The 18,668-nt window shown below is 42.7% G+C and overlaps 2 protein-coding genes across 4 annotated transcripts in view; one reads left to right on the top strand and one right to left on the bottom strand.

Annotated features, from left to right (window-relative positions):
• TTC21B (tetratricopeptide repeat domain 21B) overlaps positions 1-18,668 on the bottom strand; it is a 136,161-nt gene that overhangs the window by 6,673 nt on the left and 110,820 nt on the right. The window contains exon 29 of one of the 3 annotated variants that reach the window (XR_007768386.1): positions 17,509-17,668. Coding sequence is in view for 2 of the 3 variants with exons in the window: in XM_050916850.1 (XP_050772807.1) it covers positions 17,591-17,668 (78 nt within the window). In the remaining variant the exon portion in view is untranslated. Of the gene's footprint in view, positions 1-17,128; positions 17,669-18,668 lie in introns of those variants that run through there. The other 2 variants (XM_050916850.1, XM_050916851.1) reach the window with 2 other exon arrangements.
• LOC127030227 (uncharacterized) lies at positions 1,567-10,928 on the top strand. The gene is made up of 3 exons (XM_050916327.1): positions 1,567-1,617; positions 7,597-8,196; positions 10,700-10,928. The coding sequence occupies exons 1-3, from the start codon at positions 1,567-1,569 to the stop codon at positions 10,760-10,762; spliced, it is 714 nt and encodes a 237-aa protein (XP_050772284.1). The 3' UTR covers positions 10,763-10,928.

Here is an 18,668-nt window from a genome sequence, read left to right as displayed (position 1 = left end):
CAAGGCCTCCTCCAAACACCTTCTTTATCCTCACCACAGGACCTTCCTCCTGGTGTCTGATAACGCTTGTACTCCTTAGTCCTCCAGCAGCACACTCTCTCACTCTCACTCTCAGCTCCTTGCATCTCTTGCTCCCAGCTCCTCACACGCACTTCCTCTCCTCTGGCTCCTCCCCATCTGACTGGAGAGAGCTCCTTTTAAAACCCAGGTGCCCTGATTAGCCTGCCTTGATTGGCTGCAGGTGTTCTAATCAGCCTGTCTGCCTTAATTGGCTCTAGCAGGTTCCTGATTACTCTAGTGCAGCCCCTGCTTTGGTCACTCAGGGAACAGAAAACTACCCACTCAGTGACCAGTATATTTGCCCTCTACCAGACTCCTGCATCCCACCGGCCTGGGTCTGTCACATACTGTATATACAAAGAGAAAGCCCTGAAAAACTGCAATTTTTGGGCATCTACATAAAACTCAAATTTCTAAAACCAACTCCTCCACTTTTCACTCTGCCTCAAAACATACCCTATTCTAACTCTAGCCCTGGCTCCAATGTGGCCATAGTGGAACAGTAGCATTATCCATCAGCTATCCTTCAACACGAGGATGTCTGTCAGGGGAAAAAGTCATTGATGAGACTTAAGATGGATGAGGAGTCCAATTTGTGCTCTACAGGATTTTCCACATGACAGTTGGTGGTTGCTTGGAGAGAGCATAACTGCTGGCCAGGGTGCTGTTCACTTTCCTTCCTCTTCTTGAGCAAGGTGATTCTCTTCAAAATGGGATGAGGCTTGACGTATGATGAGATGCCATTACATAAGAAGGGCCATACTGGGTCAGACTAATGGTCCATCTAGCCCAGTATCCTGTCTTCTGACAGTGGCCAGTGCCAGGTGCTTCAGAAGGAATGAACAGAACAGGTAATCATCAAGGGATCCATCCCATCACCCATTCCCAGCTTCTGGCAAACAGAGGCTAGTGACATTTCAGAGCATGGCTTTGCATCCCAGTCCATCCTGGGCTAATAGCCATTGATGGATCTATCCTCCATGAACTTCTGTAGTTCTTTTTTGAATGCTGTTATAGACTTGGATTTCACAACATCCTCTGGCACTGCAGTCTATTGCTAGCAACTCCTCTCAATTTGTGGAGTCAATCTTCTTGTCTTAAGACATACTTCCTTGTAGCGTTTCCTCCGTCCCCTGTGGGTCTTCTTACCGTGACTAAGTTGAGAAAAGAGGACTTGCTTTGGAAGACTAGTATCAGCCATCTGCACACAATGACCAACCCAGCGAAACTGATGTTTCATAATCTTTGCCTCAACACTGGTGATTTTAGCTTCAGAGAGAACACTGGCATTGGTGTGACAATCTTTCCATCTGATATGGAGAATTCTCCTAAGGCAGCGTAGTTCGTACCACTCCAGATGCTTAAAATGGCTTAGATATGCCATCAGTGTCTCACAACCATAAAGAAGAGTGGGGATGACTACTGCATTGTAGACCAGGAACTTAATTTCCATACACAGATCTCGGTTAATAAAGACATGACTGAACAACTTTCCAAAGGTTGCACATGTTCAATCTCCACATCAAGATTGGCTGTCTGGGAGAGGTGGCTACCAAGGTAAGGGAAATGCTCAACATTTTCCAGGGCTCACCACCAATGACAATTTGTGGGAGGAGGAGGGAAACGTGCACTGGGGAAGGCAGGTGGAGCACCTTAGTCTTCCCAGTGTTAAGGAAAAGTCCCAGGCCACGATAGGCACCTGAGAAAAGATCTAGGGTGGACTGCAAGTCAGCACTATCACAGCTCAGGTAACACCAGGATATCCATTTTAACACAGGTGAAAAAAAGTCTACAAAAATTGCATTAGAATATCATTTTAAAATGTTTATTGTAGGGCTGTTGATTAATCGCAGTTAACTCACATGATTAACTCAAAAAATTAATCACGATTAATCACAGTTTTAATCGCACTGTTAAACAACAGAATACCAATTGAAATTTACTAAATATGTTGTATGCTTTTCTACATTTTCATATATATTGTATTGTAATTGAAATCAGTGTATATTATTTTTTATTACAAACATTTGCACTGTAAAAATGATAAAAGAAATAGTATTTTTCAATTCATGTCATACAAGTACTGCAGTGCAACCTGTTGTGAAAGTGCAACTTACAAGTGTAGATTGTTTGTTTACATAACTGCACTCAAAATCAAAACAATGCAAAACTTCAGAGCCTGCAAGTCCACTCAGTCCTACTTCTTGTTCAGCCAATCGCTCAGACAAACAAGTTTGTTTACATTTACAGGAGATAATGCTGCCTGCTTCTTGTTTACAACATCGCCAGAAAGTGAGAACAGGTATTTGCATGACACCTTTGTAGTGGGCATTGCAAGGTATTTACATCCCAGATATGCTAAACATTCATATGCCCCTTCATGCTTCGGCCACCACTCCAGAGAACATGCTTCCATGCTGATAATGCTCGTTATAAAAAACAATGTGTTCATTATATTTGTGACTGAACTCCTTTGGGGGAGAACTGTATGTCCCCTACTCTGTTTTACCTGCATTCTGCCATATATTTCATGTTATAGCAGTCTCGGATGATGACCCAGCACATGTAGTTCATTTTAAGAACACTTTCACTGCAGATTTCACAAAATGCAAAGAAGGTACCAATGTGAGATTTCTAAAGATAGTTACAGCACTTGACCCAAGGTTTAAGAATCTGAAGTGCCTTCCAAAATCTGAGAGGGATGAGGTGGGGAACATGCTTTCAGAAGTCTTAAAAAAGCAACACCCCAATGCAAACTCCGGAACCCAAACCATCAAAAGAGAAAATCTACCTTTTGCTAGTGTCATCTGACTCCGATAATAAAAATGAACATGCGTCAGTCTGCACTGCTTTGGATTGTTATCGAGCAGAACCCCTCATCAGCACAGAGGCATGCCCCCTGGAATGGTGGTTGAAGCACGAAGGGACATATGAATCTTTAGCTCATTTGGCACGTAAATATCGTGCAACGCTGGCTACAGCAGTGCCATGAGAATGCCTTTTCTCACTTTCAAGTGACATTGTAAACAAGAAGCAGGCAGCATTATCTCCTGCAAATGTAAACAAACTTGTTTGTCTGAGCGATTGGCTGAACAAGAAATAGGACTGAGTGGACTTGCAGGCTCTAAAATTGTACATTGTTTTATTTTTGAATGCAGGTATTTTTGTACATAATTCTACATTTGTAAATTCAATTTTCACGCTCAAAAGATTACACTACAGTACTTGTATTAGGTGAATTGAAAAATACTCTTGTTTTTCTACAGTGCAAGGTCCCTTCCAGTTCTATGAGATAGGTATATTAGTTCCCAATCCCCACTAAGCAGAGGACCTACACTTTTATTTTGAGGGGAGGGATAGCTCAGTGGTTTGAGCATTGGCCTGCTAAACCCAGGGTTGTGAGCTCAATCCTTGAGGGGGCCACTTAGAGAACTGGGGTAAAAAATCTGGGGATAGGTCCTGCTTTGAGCAGGGGGTTGGACTAGATGACCTACTGAGATCCCTTCCAACCCTGATATTCTATGGCATAGTACTACTTTTCTGCCTTCTTGGAGGTATGCAGAATGGAAGAGGAGGTCTGCCACAAAGACTTAGCAATTTTTAGGACCCTTGGGTGGATGGGCAATGCGACCTGGGACAGGGTGGATGAGGGTATGACATTAATGAGGCTGTCAAGTTCCACTGCTAGCTTCTTGTCCTCCAAATTCAGGGTGGCAGCCACTCTTTTGAGCAGGGCTTGGTGCTCCTTGAATTTGCTGGGCGGAAAGAGGGCACTGCTCGTTTGGGAGGGGCAGGGCACTGCTTCATCAGGAGATGATGAAGTGCAATTAGTGCAACAAATAGTTCATACTCAAAAGACAGTTTTAATACAGAAGACCCACCCTTTTGTCAATATTGTGATACACATGTATTCACAGTTCTGCATGTTTAAAAATCCATTAATTCACCTTGCACTTAACTTAATGGTCTAGCTCAGTAACTATCAACAAAATACAAAGGAGGCAGAACAATGGACTCTAAGAACCGCTAACGCTCTTGTGATGCAAGACAAGGTGCTCCAACCAACCATCCCATGCAATAAGAATGAACCAGACGGGCGAACAAGGGAGCACCACAGCCGAACCTAAGGATACCACCAAGGCAAAAGTCTCCAACGACTGTGCATCCATGTGGGCATGCACACACCTAGAATGGAATTGACATGAGCAAGCACTCGAAGTAGTACAGAATCAGTAAGGGTTTGATTTTGTAAAATGCAGACCGCTGAGCACACTAAACTCTCAAGATGGTCAGAACCTCAAAGAATTCAACTGAAGCAGCACAAAATGAATAATGCCATTACTTTCCCACTTCCAGCCACAATGCATGGAAGTACAGGAGACAAGGAAGTCCAGAACAAGGATACATTTTGCCTGGGCTCCCTGCCTGGCTCCTGGAAGCGGCCGGCATGTTTCTGCTGCCCCTAGATGGGGGCAGGGCCAGGGGGGCTTCATGTGTTGCCCCCACCCTGAGCGCCCACTACGCAGCTCCCATTGGCTGAGAACCACAGTCAATGGGAGCTGTGGGAGTGGTGCCTGCAGCTGAAGGCAGTGCGCAGAGCTGCCTGGCTGGCCACGCCTCTGCCTAGGAGCCCTAGGGATGGATGGAGGGACATGTTGCTGCTTCTGGGAAGCCCTCTGAGGTAAGCGCTGCCCCAAGCCCTCACCCTATCCCTACCCCAATCCCCAGCCCCCTCCCACTCCCAAACTCCTGCTACTGCTGTGGGGGTGAGGTGGGGGGGGGCCTGCAGTGGCCCAAGACTGCCCTAGCAGCGGTCGGTGTGGCCGGCCCAGGGGCTGCCTGACCAGCTCGAGCAGCCCCTGGGCCAGTCGCATCAGCAATCATGGAGGTTCCAGAAAGTCACAGAATCCGTGACTTCTGTGACAGACTTGCAGCCTTAACTATGATGTTAGCATTGAGAGATTTTTTTTTTTTTAATCCTGGAACTAAACAACAGATACCAAATCTCAACCACATATTTAAATAATTGTGTTTCATCCAGTCTTGTACCTCCCCCACCTTAGTATGACTGTTTGGGCCTTCACTGAACCCACTAAAGGATAGGCACCAAAGACAACACGGTGACAGGTGCCATGGCAGTTAGGGAGGTTGCACAACCCTAGATAACTCAATAAATCAGTTATACATTTTGCCTAAAGTACCCAGACATAATCCAAATGATATTTTTAAGTAAATTATTTTCTAACTGATGCAATGCTTTAAAGGTAATATAGGTAACATTAAAACTAAAAGGTGGAACAAATGCTGTCATTTTGTGTCAGAAGACTACTGTGCAAGACACCATAAATATATTAGGAGCCAGGTAGATTACTTTAAACCCCTATACTGTGGGTTTGACGTGTACGATACCGCAGGTATGTTAAAACAATCTTCTTCATTTTATTCAAATATTTGTAAAAACATGTAATGATTTTGATTAAAGTCATACAAAATGTTTACAACAAAACTTCGTAGCCTGGGAATTTCAATTGTGTGGACTTGTAAGTTTCTCTCATAACTACAATTTTTATAAACCACCTATCCAAGACTTAAGAGAAAACTTGAGAAATCATGCAACTCCTTTGTCCAGTATCTTAAGAGTATAAATGAGGCTTCAGAGAGGGGAAACATAATTCAATAACAGGTTTTTAAAAAATAAATCAGATGTGAATTATATAAACATAGTGAGAGGGAGCTGATTAAATGATGCACTGAACACTATCTTGTTATAAAGACAAAGTGTTGTTACTATTAAGAGCTGAGTAAAGCCTTTTTATGGATCAGGTTTGATGCATGTCAATTAACACAACTGTAAGGATAAATTAACCTACCTGTGGCAAAAGGATCATGTAAATGTCCCACTCTGTTCATTTCTTCTGAGTTTATGTCTACACTCAAATTGCTAGTGGCACCGCTGCAGCACTGCTTCAGTGTAGACATTCACCATAGTTAAGTTATAGCTATACTTAATGCTATAGCAGCACAGCTGTGCCACAGCAGCGGTTCACTACCTATGCTGACCGGAGTTAAGCCAACTTAATTTTGTAGTATAGACCAAGCTTTTATCTACCTCCCTGAAAGACTGTAGATAGGTCGACCGGGGTTAGTTCGGCATCTCTCAGTGGTGTGGAATTTCCACAGTTGTGAGAGACGAAGCTGTGCTGATGTAAATTTTCAGTGTAGTCCAGCTCTGAAGCATCTAACACTGGCCGCTCTCGGAAGATAAGATGGACTATGGGTCTGACCCAGTATGGATATTCTTATATAACCCATCCAGAAGTTTTGGAGAAGGGGCTTTGCTGAATATTGTTTTGGGTAAGTGTGAGTGCATGTGTGCGTGTGAGAGAAGTGAGAGTGAGAAAATTAGCAGAAGAGAGAGAAACTGAGAACAGACAAGAACAAAGAGGCAGAGGCAAAAGGCAAGAAAGTCAAGCATTAGCTTCTGAGCACAGTGATCCTAGAAAAAGCTAGATAGCAAGTTCTCTGGGTCTAATGTTGGCTAAAGAGGCTTGATGCTGTAAGCTAAGAATCCAGGGCCGCCCGGGGGAGGGGGGGGCAAGTGGGGCAATTTGCCCCACGCCCCGGGCCCTGCAGGGGCCTCCATAAGAGTTCTTCGGGGCCCCTGGAGCAGGGTCCTTCACTTGCTCTGGGGGCCCCGGAGCTTCTTCCACTACATGTCTTCAGCGGCAATTTGGTAGTGGGGGATCCTTCCACCCCAGGACCCGACACCGAAGTGCTGGGTCTTTGGCAGCAATTCAGCCCTGTAAGAAACTAGTTATTTTGTTCTTTGTTCCTCCTGAATTCACAGAAGCAGGACTTTGTATATTCCTTGTAAATAAACAACACTGCATAAAACAGAGACTCCACCCACTTCTACTTCCAATACATAGATCAGGGAGATAGAAGGGTCATGATCTGACCACTTTTAAGCAGTGCTGCCATACTAAATCAATATGGCTTCTGTCAGAGAGACCCAGTACTGAAATCTGATCTGGCTGTCCCTCCAGAGAGATGGAATGGCCAGGCCAAATTTCAGGGAGTGGCAATGTAACCTGGTGCATAGGGTCACATCACGGCTGCCAGATGGAGGAGCACTGCAACTTGGTGCACAGGGAACCTGTTCCTGTACAGCAGAGCATAGGGAAGTCTGCCAAGAACTCAACTCCTGGCAGCACTGGCTCATGCATTGTGTGGATAAGAAAGAGGAACCTCCCTAGTGGAGACAGACACAGGGTCCCACGAGGGGTCGGGACCAAAACAACTCACGTGGATGGACAGGGACGAGAATTTACATCCCCCTCCCCGCCATGTATCTGACTTGGTGCCACTGGTTTCCCCAGGGCACTAGACTCTGACTAGCCACTTAGATTACCCAGAGGCAGCGTTACATTTAGGAGCAAACAAGTTGCAGACAGCACCTCAACTGGGTCTGGCCAACCCAAACAGAATACGCCTCCTTCAGTCAACAGGTTTGTTTGAGAAGGGTCCGGATAATAGCCGGCGTTTCCTGGAGACTTGTTTGCCCTTCGCCACAGCAGCAGCTCGCTTCTGCTTTCCAAGCAGCCTTCAGCAATTGCTGGGCTTTGCGCCCGCCCGGGAGCGGGCAGACACACCCGGCCGCTAGACGCAGAGCGGGGCTGCGCTGGAGCCTTTCGCAGATTCGCAGGGATCAGTCCCCGGGCGGGAGGAGATACCCACGACGCTCGCGTTTGGCCTGGGAGCGCTTTGCCCGCCCCGTACGGGACAGTTACCGGGGAGCTGCGGCCACCACCCCACCCTGAGGGGACAGGACTAGGCCCTGCCAGCACGCAAGCGGGGACCGCGGCCCGGGAACCGGCCGCACCCACACGGGGCCGGGATGGTGGAGCAGTGGCGGCCGCCTCAACAGGGCTCCTAAGGGACGAGGCGCCCCAGCTACCGGCCCTGAGGGCCTCGCACCGCGCCCCAAATAGTTCCCCTCTCCCCGGCCCAGGGGGTCGGCGTCCGACGCCCACAGCGAAGGGGGCAGCTCACCTCGTGTGGCGGGAAGATGCGGAACGGGCGGCCGGGCTCTCCTCACAGCGCCTCTCCAGCCGGCGGAGCCGCTGCTGCGTCCAGGTGAGCGCCAGGGGCTGGGGCCTGCACTGCGCCTGCGCGCCGCCCCGCCCCAGCTTTACCTGGTCGCCCAGGTGCGCGGAGCAGGGAGCCTGAGCGAAGCCCGCGTGCCCCAGCCACCCGCGAGACTCACCCGCCCCCGGCGCTCTTGGGCTGCTCAGCATCTGCTGCTGACAGGGACTCCTCCTGGGCGCCAACAGCAGCCGGCCGGCGCTGTTGGCTTGAAGTGCGCACCTGGTTTCCCCTCCCCCGGCCCTGGGCCTGGGCCTCGCCCGGGGGTAGCAGAATTAGCCCTAGAAAGCTCTCCCTTCCACATGAAATGCTCATTAATCTACCAGCCCATTCAAGATGAGAAACAAGCTTCCCACTTCCATGGCCAAGACTCACAGTTTCAGTTGTGCCACTTACACTTTCCCTCTTCTGCTATGCAGGAACATTTATTTTATTTGATATAAGTAGCCATCGACCACCTCTGTAGTGGGGTAGAGTTACACATTGTCCCTTTTGCTTTGAAACACTCCTCCAAAGCCATGATCATCCCTCCCACTACCCCCCACCCTTTGTCAGACTTACAGACCCCTGATAAATTACACCTGACAAAGCAATGCTACATAAACAGTTCAAACATTCCCCAGGCCTCAATTTTTCTTAGTTTTACCAAATTTTTGCTATTTAAAACTCATTTAATTCTTCAGGATTACTTTACAGAATATAAACACTCAGTGTTCCTAGAGCACCTACCCACTAGAGGCCACAGCTGGCACAGGGTATGTGTCTCACCACCTCTAACAATACACTATTGTAACAGCACCATAAGAATTACTGTCTTTTAATACATTTTTAGTTTTTTTTAGCTTGCCCTATCATTCATCAATTGCATGTCACAGTAGATTCTGCAGTTCTTTGCTTTAATTCATTATAAAATTACAATCATCACAAATTATGACTCATGAGCTGACATTAAGACATCCATATTAAGAATGTTTTTAGTTCTGTATAAATAGAGTTGAAGGAATGAACTGTGCCTTGTCTGTCTTGTTCTAATGAGGGTCCAGACAAAAGACAGCAAACACACTTGAAGTTAGATTTATATATTAGAATAAGCTTACTATAATAAAGATTCCACAAGTACTACAATTTTATTATACTCATATTGTCTGCATACTTGTAAAACAAGAAATATCAAAACTGTACAAATCTTCAAGTTTAAACCTTGTACCCCACAGAACATAGCACATTTGGTAACATTTCCCTTAACTTTCTTTTGCCCTTGTCTTCTATAAATAGTTGCATGGAGTGAGTAACTTTTAGGAAAACTGTAATTTTCTACCCCTTTCCTCACTTCTAATTTCCAATGTGTAGATGTGTGGGTTTTTTTTGCAGTGTTTCAGAGCTGACATTTAAATTGAGCAGCAGGATGCTCTGGTTTTTCTCCAAAAGGATAAGTGCTGCATGTAAGAGTGGGTTGACCAGGTACACCCAGCATGCATTACTGGGGAAAAAAACATTTAAAAAGCTCTGAAAGATAGGATTGCAGTGAGTTCCTTCCTTTTATAATGGCAGTATAAAAATCTCCTCTCAAACACTGTGTCACATAATGCAGAAAACTTTCAACTTTACATATAATAAAAATCATACACAGAACCAAATTTGTGGTGTGACTCTGTTCTGAAAAGTGACTGTGTGGAAAAATGACAAGGTAATGTCCTACGTTTGTGTCTCTCGAACTTCCAGATCACATGTTCTTTATAATTTTTTTTAAAATTAAACAATCTCAAAATTAAGTGTCTTTTTTTCTGGCTCACTGATAAGTATTCTGCTATTAGAATTAAGATAACTTGTTTTGCCGAGCAAAAATAGAATCCAGCTCATTCTCCTGTTGTTATACTGACTGCAGTGGTAACAGGAATTAAACACAACTAAGTTTATCAGTAAAGCAAGCACCTAGGATTCCTGGTTCCACTGTGTATGCAAGCTGGAGCTGGGCTTAATCACACTGAGCCACTTGCTTACCATGATTCATGGTAATCTGTGCTGACTACTGAGGCCACTTCCAGATTATAAATACAAGGTGTTCTTGTATGAGTTCATCCAAGTAAATTCTAGTCTACCTCCTAGGCTTTATCTCCACCATATAACAGATGTTAAAAGTACAAAAAACTTGCCTTCTCTACAGTAAAATTCCACCAAATGTTAAAAAAATACTTTCTGCTAGTGAACGCAGTCTAAAGCGTAGCCAGCATCATGTCATCTAACCCCATTCTATTCAACCATGTTCAAATATGGCAAAAATTGGTAATGTGCGCACAACTTAAAAAGGTGTCAATTTTCAGAGGAGGACTGCATTCACTCATTTCTCAATTTTTTGCTAGTTTGCTAATTATCAAGACTAGCATTATGTATGTTTAAACAAAAGGCTGAGCAGGGGCAAACCCATTTTCTCTTCATAGTTATTTCTGCAGTGAAATAAAAGTGGTTCAATTGTAAAAATAATTTCTATATGCAGACTCTGTTACAAAATGAGTTTATGATTTCACTGCAAGATGAAGAAAGAAGAAGCTGGCCATAAAAGACCTTTTTCAGGATGTGAAATAACTGCACTAGGAGGAACACAACAACATGGCAGGTGAGTTACACTGCTTTATCTAAATAGTTTTTTAAGCCGTAGCCCACTCTAAAAGTCCTATAAGTAACAGAAAAAAAAAAAACAGATCCAAAGTACTAGCTAGGGCTATATGTTTAGAGAACTGAATAGAGGTAGCAGGTAAAGGTCTGTTCATGGGGTGTTTATAAGCACTGCAGGAACAGAGCTTCAGGGCTGTGTTTTTTAGGGGCAGTGGAAGAAGGGAGTTTCATTAATGTGGTTGATAGAAAAGAGGGAATCGAGGTCTGGAATGAGAACATCTGGTCACGAGTGAAATACAGCAGGGACAGATGGATGGTGATATTTCAATTCCTGCAGAGGTTAGGAGCATCACCTCAACCCTTATTTGGGAGGTTTGGTTTCTGCACCACTGCACATCTTGAAATGGTGCTCCTAATATCAACAAGACTAGAGCATCAGGCATCCCCTTCCTCCACAACTCTTCCTCACTAGCTTCTAATCTATGACAATTATTTAAATTTCTAGGGGTTGTTCTTACTATCTTGCACTCTTTGCCATACAATAGGTTAAATACAACCAGAAGTACATGCTTTCCATTTAAAGTACTAGTGTACATTACTAATAAAATTTTCTTAAGTCAATAGTGAACAAAATACTGTGTTGTTCTAGAGGCAGCATTGTTACACAGAAAAAAAAAAAAAGTCATTTCCTGATGCTTCAATTCCATAGGTTACTGCAAATCTTAGAGCATATAGCATAAATACCAGAAAATGCACAGCAGTTTGGGGCCACTAAAATTTCACTTGACCAGCCAAGCAAAGAATTTGTAAAGCAAATAGTCAAAACCCAGAAGGATGCAGCACACCATCACAAGTAGACCAAGAAAGCACTAAAGAAGGAACATTGGTTTTTGAACCTCTGCCAACTTGAAGAGGAATGTTTTAGTCTTAAGCTAGTGTCCTGACTCTCCTCTCTCAGGAAGAAAAACAGAAAAAAATTCTTCTCACCAAAATGTAGGAAACCCCCCCCAGTAAGCTTAGAGAGAGAAGATCTAAGTCCTAGTGTCCATCCCATACTAGCATAAATTGATCCCTGCTGTACCCTTTGGAATTTGAAATGACTAATATACTGTATATTTTATATTTTAATAGAAGTCACTCAAAATTTGTTCTGCTCAGTTTCATCACAGCATTCCTAGTTATATGCCTCAGGCTTTCTCTAAAGAAAGATACACATCTCTTCCATGATGTGTATCTTTCAGTTACTTATAATCAATATTTTATATTTCCCATTGATCATCAGTTAGTAAAGCCATACAGATTTATCCCCCCCCTCTGCCCAGGGCAGACCCTCCAGGCCTTTATTTTTATTTATTTAGCATTTAACAAAATGGGAAGGAATTAAGAATCTTTCTGGTATTGAATTTCCCAGAACTGTATCAGTATTCTATGTGCAGTCTCACCAGTGCTGTACAGAGAAATCAGTTCCCTAGTCCATGACATGATGCCTTTGCAGACAGCTCAGAATAGCTTTTGCTTTCTTTGCTACCATATCAAATTGCAAGCTCCTATCCAATTTCTGCCCATTATCACTGTAGCTACTTTTTGGCATTATCATTTTCCAAGAATCTCTAACTGAATATCTATGTTTACAATTATTTTTCCCTAGATTTATTGGTTTGTATTTTCCAGATTTAATTTCATATCTCACCCATATTTTTAACATCTGACCTGGTAATTTTTTGTCCCTGCTGATATTTGGAGCACCTTTTGATTTAGTACCATCTATAAATGTAATTAGTTTGCCATTTACCATTTCTTGCAGATCATTCCAAGACATCCACTTTTTGGATGCTATCACACTTGATTCAGAATATTCAATAACCAGAATATGAAGTTATCTTTTACCAGAATATGCAAAATGTTCAGTGTAAAACTACTCTAACAAAACCCACATTTTTATGGCTCTCTCATGTTATATTTATCCAGATCTTATCACGAGGCCTGGGCAGTACTGTCTTGATAAAAATGACAGCATTCAGTATTTGTTTACAATACAAGGAACCATATTATCCAAAACCAGTTTTAAAAGGCACTGTTCCCAGAATAGTGCCTGTGAAAGTTTCTACAATTTCCCTGGTGAGCACAGACCAGGTGTAAACATCACCTGGATGAAGGCCTGATTCTGAAACTTTTATGCATCTGAGCAACTTTATACATTTAAGGAATCCCACATGCTGCAGTGATAATGGATTGTTACTACTGATGAGTCAAATACTTTATTTTTAAGTGTAAAGTTTTCTTAATTGAACATCTTAATGTTTGATGCTTAATATTCTGGTACATGCTTAGAGCATAAAATCCTGGTTCCACTGTATATGCAATCTGGATCTGGGCTTAATCACACTGAGCCACATGCTTACCATGATTCATACTAATCTATGCTGACCACTGGCCAGTGTACACATGTACTCTTATTTTAAAATTATTCAGTATTAGATCGATTAGTTTGCTTATTTTAGCTAGTGAAATTATTGCTGTTTTACCTCTAAGATAATTCTTATGGTATTGGCATAGTGCTCAAAACAGAGATAGAAAAGCAGTCTACCAGAGCCTGCTCTGCTTACAGTCAGAAAAGCTACCCTATGGATGTCCTCCTAGAAAATACTTCAGGGATCCTAAACCAAAAGGGGGGGGGGGGGAGAGAAGAGAGAAAACACCTCTGGTTTGTGTTGCTATAGCCACAGCACACTTAGATCTCGAGTGAATGAATCAATAGAAAACACACTCACTCCCATCCCTTGTTCACCAAAGGCAAGAGTGGAAGCTGGATTGCTAGGAAACATCATACTGAAAATTGGAGCTCTTTGAAATTAACATAGCTGACTTCCCTCAATCCTAGGAGCCTCTTCTATTCAAAACCATTAGGAAGGTGGCTTGGAAAAAGGCTGCAAAAGAAATAACTACTAAAATAAAAAAAACAGAAGATCAGGAATCAGCATTTCCAATTAACCAGACTAAACAGAAATGAAACAAGGTCATTCAGCAGTTTAAAAACAAAAGCAGTTTGAGAGAGAACGTAAAGAATACAAAATGACAAGAGTTTGAAGTGGTTCATAAGGACCAATGAGAAAACATTTAATTCATCTGAGAAAAGTACATTTAAGCAACACTTAAGACAGACTGTCTATAATCACAGCATATTTTTTCATCTTTGGATTTAAAGGTTTCTTCCCCCGCTTCCCTCCTAAAAAGATTTCATCCTTAACAAGACCAGACATTAGGGACTGGAAGGCTCAGGGATTCTTAATGGAAAATTGAAAGCCTTTTACCAGGGTTGCCAATATGAATACAGCCCTGTTTGGTAAAGACAGGAAATTATAACAATCAGATGGTAGTTGAGTGACCTTGTGGTCTCAGTTCAGTTCCTAGCAACTAGTGTTTACACATCACAAAATGTCCATGATCAAACCTTCCTTATTCCCTCCCCATAGTCTGTTCTTTCTAATGAGACAGCCAAGATTAAATGGACAAGATGAGTGAGGTAATATCTTTTAGTGGACCAACTTCTGTTGGTGGGAGAGACAAGCTTTTGAGTTTACACAGAACTATTCAGGTCTTGGAAATGTACGCAGTGTCACAACTAAATATAAGGTGGAATAGATTGTTTAGCATAAGTAGTTAACACATATTTCAAGCTCTATGTAAGCTTGAAAGCTTGTCTTTCTCTCTCCAGAAGCTGGGCAACTGAAATATATTACCTTACCCATCTTGTATTTCTAATATCCTTGGACCAGCATGGTTACAACAACACTATATACAAAGATTAAATGGATACAGAAACAGAACTACTTGTACCTCTTTTGAATAGACAGACATCTTCTAATTAGCATAATGAAATAAACCATTCAGTTTTCACTTTTGACTTAAAAACCAAGTGTTGATCCAGCTCCCATTAATACAAATGGAGGCAGGCCGAGGCTGGCAGAACTGGGTTGGGTATGAGAAAGCGGGTGAATCTGTGGCTCCCCTTCAGTGAGTCAGGGGCTGTGTCTATACTACCAAAAATAGGACCTGTGATTCTTTAGTGCCCTCTGGTGCAGTTCTGATGATGGTACCAACAGTGGAATCTGTAGAGTGTGCAGGCCTGCTTATAAGCCTTTACCATGTCATCTAACCCTACTGTTAGACAACACACTAGTAACAATGTCCGAGTTCTACTTAATACAACATCTTTAACCGCTGCTACCACCAGTAGAGCTGCATTAGTGAATTACAGATCTCACTTTTGCTAGTGAAGACAAGGCCAGGAGCAGAATACTGCACCATAAAACACATCTCAGAGCACAGTAGATACAAGATTTGTGTGGCAGTCAATATTGTTCCAGCTGGGCAAAATAATCATTCACAAGTGACATCAGGGCCAATTCCTCCACAAGACAGCAGCTTTTCTTCACCCATGATCTACAGGATTTAGAAGCTGTATACTTCCCTTCCTCTGCAGCCCTCCCAAACAGTCCCTTCAACAAGAACTGTCAGAGGAAACTACGCAAAGTTAACATTTCAATTTCTTGTGTTCCGTCCCTCACTCACAGATTTTACTGCAAAATGCCTTGATATGGTCCCTGTTAGTTTAAAAAAAGTCAATCTGGATATTGTACCCAATTACTGGTAGCTATGTCAGATATGATTTTTAAGTTGTTTCCTTTATGTAGGCTACACATCCTTAACAGACATTTTAAAGTGTCATGTCTTTTTACGGACCTTACAAAATGTCAACATAAGCAGCCAGAATTACTTCAGGAAACTGAAATTAGCTATTTTAGGAAGTTAATTACTGTTTTGAAAAGTTCTCTTTTCTTGCCAAAATAGCTTTTTTGAGAAAGATAAACACAATGTGCTATTTGAAGACATAATGCTGTAGCGCAACAATTTCTGTAGAGTAAGATATTATACTAGTCAAGAGAAAAGCATTCAGAACCCACTCATTAGTCCATCTTCCCCATTTGTGGGATGAAACTGTTCTTATAGGACAGCCAGTATCTTGTGTACTGAGTACAAAATCTTTGATTGCTATACCCAAAACTCTCTCTGCAAAACATTTATAGATTAAATGAGACAAACCATAATTTGTTATACACGCATAACTATGAGTTATACATGGATATACTTACTACATCAATGGATGGACATTCAAAACCAGAAGTATTTCAAAATGAAATACTTCAGAGTGTTACGAATATTTCTCACAACTGGGAATACTGATTTTCCTAGCCTTTTAAAAATCAATTTAAATAGCTTTACCAAATATTTCAAAAAAATTAATCTGTTACTAAATGCTAAATCTCAATTAGGTCATTTTCATTTAAAACCATATTAAAAACATAAATCTACTGCTTTCCCACTTTACCCACATAGCTCAGTTAAAAGTGAATGTAAAAATAAAACCTCATTTACAAATATCTCTGTAGCAACAGTATAAATAAAGCTTACATTGAGATAGTTAATTAAGTCAATTTGCTGGAACTGAGAAATCGTAAGTAATCATTAAAGGAGAATTAAGGACAGGTTGTTGTCTTTAGTGATGAACAAAACCAGTGACCTCCAGAGGAGGAGGAGAAATTACACTGAGTTTAAAATGCTGTGCCACAAATGACAGCACTTAAGACAGGAAACACCTTGTTCTTGTTCCATTTCTTCCCTGCCTTTTCTCTGATCAGAGATTGCTATATGCTCAGGAAGTAGAGAGGGTTATTCTATTTTATTTTAAACATTCTGATTTTTTTAAAATATAAGTTATTTACAGTGTATAGTTTGGGATACATGTCTTATCTTCCAAAAACATTTTCAAATTATATCTGAAACTTTTTGATAGTTAGTAAATTATCACTAGCAGAAGACAGATGAATATTCTAGTTGTGGGTGAATCCGTTTGTGAGAAGTGCACTCAATCAGTACTACATAAACCCATGTGGCCTTCACTGTAGCTATTTGTATTTTCAGATGTCTCTTCTTCACACAGCAAAGTAGTATTTCTTTCTATTGTGGAACAGGACTGCAAGATTGGTTATTTGTATACAGTTTAAAGTTAGTACCTTCTAGAAGAGAGCAATGGAAATCACATGTCAGTTTCCTGTCCAGTACAAAATGGTAATTCATACACACACAGGGCCATCCTTACCCATACGCAAAGTACGCAGCTGGGTAGGGCACCAGGAAAGTTTGGGCACCAAATTTTCTGGTGCTCTGCGCAGCTGCATGCTGCTCCAGCCCCTGCCCCACCTCTTCCCCAGGCCCCCCCCCCAGCCCCGCCTCTTCCCATCCCCTGCTCTGCCCCCACCCCACCACTTCCCACCACTGAGGACTGCAGAAGGGCTGGGCCTGCACTCATCGGTGGCGGGAAGTGCAGCGACCTGGCCCTACCCACACCGCCGGTGAGTGCTGGGGTGTGGTTCCCCTCTGCCCCCCAAGTCTGCTCTCCCCCCTCCCCCACGGAGGCCTGGGCTCCCCACCCCCGCGGGAGGGTTACATAGGGCCCCAGAATAGCTAGGGATGGCCCTGTACACACTATTTCTTTTTTAGTTTATCAAATCCTGCTCTACTGGAGAAAAGGTAAATCCACAGCTCTGAAGAAAGAACCTCTCCATTCCTTGAAGGGTAACTATATACGAGATCTAAATGATGTGTACAGTATTTATAATATTTACATACTGAATGGCCATTTCTTCATTGTAATATCCAATACATAATTTCCAAAATTGGATAAAAATTCAGCGATCCATACAAATAAGGGTCAAGTCCTTAAAGATGCACGGGCCTTGTCAAGTATCTCCTTTCTGATCTTTGGGTAGTTTGGGTGTGCTTTTAGGACCTGTTAAAGGCAAACAATACACACAGTTTAAAACCAGTTATAAAGCAGCCTAAAACGAACAAGTACTCTCATCAGTTATTTCCGTCATCATTTTGAGCTTCATTTTAAGCCTTCTAATAAATTGGTAACAGTTTGATGATTTTGCTTATAAATACATCACAGCAGATGTACAAATGTCATAAACTGCTGTATCATAAAGACAATCTTGTCCCTTCCACCCACCACGTGGACTTGGGGGGAAATTGCAGGGAGAAACTAGCCAGTGATTCCAGCCATTAGGAGCACCTGCAGAAGCAGCCAAATAGGGACCATCAGACATTCAGAGAACTTCCTAGTTTTGACTGGACTTTCTTTGCTCTGTGCTGATTGGCTGTTTGCTCCAACCCCCTCTCTCTCTGCTTTCCAATAGGATAGGTCTGCTCTGGAGCTGGAAGGTGTAATTTCCAGTTTGAGAAAACATACCTGTGCTGGCTCTGATCGAGCCAACATGCTAAAAATAGAAGCATGGCTGTGGCAGTACAGGCTAGCCACTCAAGTATATGCCTAGGGTCTTGGACAGGATTGTTCTTAGGGCATCTAGCCCATCCTGCTGCTCTCACACACACTTCATCTCAGCTTCACTCCACACCAGCCCCTTTCCCTCTTCTCCATTGCACTGTCCCCCTCACATCCTTGCTTTTACTATCCCCTCCCTTCACTTTTCTTTCCATTTAGCTCATCCCTCCCTAATTAACCTCCCCCCATATAAACAAAAAACATGGCTTTAACATGAGCTTTGCAGACATTGTTCACTTGGCTTCTCTGCTATATTCCTTTCCTCAGTCCTGTGTGTCTCTTAACAGTTTAACCCCTTGGGGCATGGACTGTCTGCTAATCTGTTCAGTGCCTAGCACAATAAGGCCCCATTCTTGACTGATGCTTAGGCATGACCATTATAAACATCATTAATAACAGGTGATCTACGTAATATTCAAATATACATTTTTTCCTCATAACTTTC

The sequence above is a fragment of the Gopherus flavomarginatus genome, chromosome 10, assembly GCF_025201925.1.
Source record: "Gopherus flavomarginatus isolate rGopFla2 chromosome 10, rGopFla2.mat.asm, whole genome shotgun sequence".
Classification (NCBI taxonomy): Eukaryota; Metazoa; Chordata; order Testudines; family Testudinidae; genus Gopherus; species Gopherus flavomarginatus.
Note: the sequence above shows the minus strand (reverse complement) of the source record. Positions and strands in the feature narration are given on the sequence as shown.